General features: G+C 38.3%; 1 protein-coding gene across 1 annotated transcript in view; it reads right to left on the bottom strand.

Annotated features, from left to right (window-relative positions):
• Positions 1–5,257, bottom strand: part of CEP55 (centrosomal protein 55kDa) — a 35,464-nt gene that overhangs the window by 10,524 nt on the left and 19,683 nt on the right. The window contains exon 4 of the mRNA XM_012659665.1: positions 4,088–4,153. Coding sequence (XP_012515119.1) covers positions 4,088–4,153 — 66 coding nt within the window. The remainder of the gene's footprint in view (positions 1–4,087; positions 4,154–5,257) is intronic.

Genomic DNA, 5,257 nt, shown 5'->3' with positions numbered 1-5,257 from the left:
TCAGGAGCAAAGCTTCTGAGTATGGGGCTTAAAGGATTTTTAGTGTGTTTTCTATAGAATTAGGACATGGATTAAGAAGACAGACGCAGCCTCTGGAATGACTTAGTCCAGGGCCCTCTTCAGCCACTTGAGACACTTTTCTCTCTGCACCGGTCAGGCAGGTATGGCTGTAATTCTCTTTGTAAGGCTTAAGAGTTCATTTATCAACTGGAGATATTGTATATCCACCCTATATTATAATCTTTAATATGTAAAGCTCTGTGGATGGCTATTTTCATCATAGTAATTTGATTCTAAATCCTTGTTGAATCTTAGTGGTAGATATACAATTGTTCATTGTACTCTCAACTTTTCTGTATGTTGAAAATTTTCATAATAAACGTTGGCCTCAAATAAATATGAATATTAACATCTTGACAGTGAACTTACAGAAAATTTAGTGTAGTTGAGAAGAACGCTAGGATTCATGGCTATCTCAAAATAGGCTGCAGTAGTCATTCTCTTATTCGATCTACTGCCATCCCCAGTGAGGTTCTTATTCATACCTTATGCATCTTTCAAAAGAAAGGACTCATGAGAACCTCAGGTTCAGACTCAAATTTAGTTGACAAGACAGATAGCATTCTATGACTCACAGAGCATGTGCATATCCAAATACCTATAATTACAGTGTATTAGATATCAAAGATACCTAATTTTATACCAAATTTTACATTTGTTCATATTTGAAAAGTACTTTAATACGAATAATTTAAGTCAACTTTGGATAGTCATGAATTCTTTTTTTTTCTTTTAAAAGAATCTGTCCATACATTACTTAAGCGTGAAAAACAAAATACATGTTAGTTTAAGATTTAAGAAGCAGGCTGGGTACGGTAGCTCACGCCTGTAATCCTAGCACTCTGAGAGGCTGAGGTGAGAGGATCACTTGAGGTCAGGAGTTTCAGACTAGCCTGAGCAAGAGCAAGATCCTGTCTCTACTAAAAATAGAAAAATTAGCCTTGGGCAGTGGCTCGTGCCTATAGTCCCAGCTATTTGGGAGGCTGAGGCAGGAGGATCACTTGAGCCCAGGAATTGGAAGCTGCAGTGAGCTATGATGACACCACTGCACTCTAGCCCCGGCAACAGCAAAAAAAAGGAAGATTTAAGAGGCAAAATTCTAAAAGGCCACATGATGGCGATGTTACCCCAATATAGTAAGCATGTCTTTACTCCCCACCTCTCTCTGTGTGCATCTGCCCTTTCCTACTAGTATCAATGAATAGATTTGATAGCTATAATAAATGTTGACATTATTAGCTTTGACTCTTTAGAGTCATCATTACATTAGTTATCTTTTCCAGCTTTGTATCATCTACACATTTGTTAGGCATTTGTTTAACATTTTCATCCAATTTATTAATAAATATGGAGAACAAGAATGGGCACAGTCAAGTCCTGGGGAATGCTACTAAAGCTCTTCCTCCTGGTTTGACAAAGATCCATCAGATATTCTGTGGGCAAAAATCCCAACATAGATTACAATGTTACCCTGTACTGGAGGAATAAAAACTGTGGGTCAATTGGCAAAACTGCAACAGGGATGGCAGATTAGATAGAAGTATTGTGTCCATGCTAAATTTATTTGAGTTGCTATCTGCGCTATAGTTGTGGATGAGAGTATCCTCATTCTTAGGAAATATACATTGAAGTTCATAGGTTTACAGGGCTGTGGATATGTGCAACTCACCCTCAAATGGTTCAGAAAAAATACAAAGTGTGTATGGTAGTGGGTGGGGGTTGAAAGAGAAAAAGAGTGCAAAATGTTAATAATGGTTGCATTTTGGTAAAGGGCATATGGGTGTTATGTGTACCATTCTTATAACTTTTCTGTTAATTTGATTTTTTCAGACAAAATAATTTTAAAAAGTCAGATGTTTAAAATTAAGAGCAAGAAATGCTTATTAAAACTGCCTTTTGGCTATTTGGTTTGATCTGGTTTGTTCACGATTTTTTTTTTTTTGAGACAGAGTCCCACTCTGTTGCCCAGGCTGGAGTGCAGTGGTGTCATCATAGCTCACTGCAGCCTCCAATTCCTGGGCTCAAGTGATCCTCCTGCCTCAGCCTTCCAAGTAGCTAGGACTACAGGCACGCATCACCACATATGGCTGATTTTTAAAAATTTTTTGTAGAGACAAGGTCTTGCTATTGCCCAGGCTGGTCTTGAACTCATGGGCTCAAGTGATCCTCCCACCTCAACCTCCCAAAGTGCTAGAATTACAGGCATGAGGCAACACGTCCAGCCTTTGGTTTGATATAGTTTGTACTAAAATAATTCTTAAAGTACTGACATTTGACAATGTTTATAGTATTAACTCCACATAATTATTTCAAAATGTCAGACAGATCTACATGGTACCTGAGGAATGATATAGCTAGGCCTTAAGGAAGATACACATAGGTTTTTAGGGCTATTTTAACATAACAAATACTGAGTCTTAAAATACGTAGGCAAGCTTCTGCAGGAAGTTTTGTGGGAACGTTAGGGGGCGATGGAACCTAAACTGCCGAGCTCTCAACAGCCGAATAACATGCCAGTGTGGGGACTACGACGAGTGAGATGTCTCATTCCCTGCTTCCTAAGTCCTCCAACTACAATTTTCTGCCCGGTCTCAAAGATTTGCTGAGATTCCAAAGGGAAAACCAGAGCTAGTAAAATTTGAGAAACTTCACGAGATTCCATCTAACCCTTCTTTCAAATGTTTTAGACACTGAGGATAGGGCAGTGAACAAAACACACAAAAATCCTTCCCTTGTATAACGTGCATTCTAATGGAAGAGTAAGACAATTAAACAAGAGAAGTAAGTAAAATAGATTCCAAGTTTAATAGTAATATGTGATGAGGGGCCAAAAAAGAAGAATAGGAATCATCTGGGTGCTATAATTTTAGACAAGGTGGCCAGGGAGCTCCCTGTCCTGGCCTTCTACCCCAAGAAAGTGACATTTAAGTAAAGATCTGAATGATGTATGGAGTGAGTCATGAAGATATCTGGGGAAGAATGTCCCAGACAGAGGGAACAGAAAGAGAAAAGGTGGTATATTCAAGGAGCAGCTGTAAAGCCAGTGTGGTAGAAGCAGAGTAAGTATGGTGGGGACACAGGAGGTAAGGTATTCATGGATATGTGCACCTAATGGGTAGCTACCGATATACACAGAATGATAAAGTTCAGTGTAATTGACAACAAAGAACCTATTGTAAATTATGTTTCATCTAGATTTCAGTTACCTCCAGGTAAATCACTTGATAAGCGTACTTAGCACCCTGCTATACAGATATTCAAGACATTTAAATTCTTCTTTTGAAGATCAAATAGACTTCAAGGGATACTTGCTAGATTAAATAAAACAGGAATCTCAGAGCATGCTTAGATCAGGATAGGCATGCTAGCAATATTTCTGGAATCAAAATTCCAACCTACTAACCCAATACTTAAGTTGAGAATTTTATACCCTGTGTATCTAATATTAAAATTTAAAAAAAAATACACTGTAACAGTCCTGTACTCTCAATTTATTCAATTCCCAACAAAATCCACCAGTCCATTTAAGACATAAGTTTGATATAATACAGCTTTACCATATATCTAAAATAACTTCATATCAAATTCTAGAGAAAAAAAGTACTGAGTGTACAAAGAAAATGTCTCCTTTTCAAACTATGAAAGCTAATCCTAGTTCCAAGAGGATTTCAAACCAAAGAGTACATCCTGCATGAATAAAGAAAAAGAGGAGACGTTGTAAATTAAATTACATTATAATAAAATAGTTGGGCAAATTAGATTTAGGTGGAGAGGTATGTTATTGAGGTATTTGGTAGCAGTGGGTGATTTCTAGGGCATTCGACCCTAAAGAGACCATGCTTAGAGGACATGGCTCTTGAATGCCTGGAAAGAGACTGAGATTAGACGATTACGAACCACTCAGTTCTTCTGTCTCAACAACAGATTTTGTCAAGTCACAGCACTAATGCTGCCAATTTCCATGAAATTTAAAAATAAATGAATTCGTCCCCTTTACCCATAACTCAGCAAAAGGAAATGAACTTACATCTTTCAGCTGTATTTCTATGTCATGAATATTACTCACTGATGAGTTGGAGTTTGCAGCCACAGTCTGTAAAGAACCCAATATTAGTTAATATCATATATTTCACGATAAAAGATTTTTCATTACATTTAGTTCCATAATACAGTAGTATACTTTACAGGGTCGTCCCCAAATCCAGATCTAGCACACTCTGGGGAACCACAAAGCCAGGTGATAGTTACCAGACGTAATCACTGTCAGAATTAACATCCTCTGGAATATTCCTAAGCAGATTGGAAACCCTGAAAATTCAGATCTAGGTTGACTTCTGAGGTCTTCTGGTCCCCAGGATGGCTAGAATAGCCCCTAATGCATATAAATAGCCCAGTGGATTTCATCAAAAGAAGACAAAACAAAAGAACTGGGCTCCTTACATGAAATCTGGGAAATATTAAATTGTCAAACAAAAGAGAAAAGTTTCTTTCTAGAATTACATTCTGTATTAGTATTAGTTAGTATTAATTCATATAGATTATCTAGAAATCAAAACATAATTTCTTGCTTCTTTTTTTCTTCGTTTCCTCATAGAAGAAAAAAAGGGGAAGTAGGTGGCTAGGTACCCAGGCTGGCCAAGAAACTCAGAAAAAGCTGTATTTCAGTCTCCCAACAGCTATAACGAAAGAGACTTGTGTGAATGCTTGCAAGGAAGGTCAAAAGAATTTTTTTCTCTCCAAAGATGTTCTATTCACTCACCCTAATATGTACCCCCTTCTTTCTCTCAGTTTAGTGCTCTAGGGGAAAACTGTGTCAGAGATGGTTCACTAAATCCCGTTCCTTTTTTCCCTGGGCACACTGTAGGCTATGTTTCCCAGCCTTCCCTGTGGTTAGTGGGTCCATGTGACTGAATTCAATCCAATGGAATGTGTGCAGGTGTGAAATATGCCAGTATCAGCTTTGGCCCCAGAGCCTTCCTAGGCAATTCTCCACATGCTCTCTCTATCTCATAGATGTATACAGAGGATCTGGTGGAGGACTCCACCCTACAGGATGATGGAGCCCTAGAAGGAAGGAACTTGGACTTGAACAACTCTGGAGCAAAGCCACCTCCACTCCAACATACACTAGACTATGGCATGAGGGAAAAATAAACATTTGTTGCACAAGACGCTGAGATTTGAAGGTTGCTTATTA

The sequence above is a fragment of the Propithecus coquereli genome, unplaced genomic scaffold (genome assembly GCF_000956105.1).
Source record: "Propithecus coquereli isolate 6110/MARCELLA unplaced genomic scaffold, Pcoq_1.0 Scaffold63, whole genome shotgun sequence".
Lineage (NCBI taxonomy): Eukaryota > Metazoa > Chordata > Mammalia > Primates > Indriidae > Propithecus > Propithecus coquereli.
This window is presented reverse-complemented; position numbering and strand designations above follow the sequence as displayed.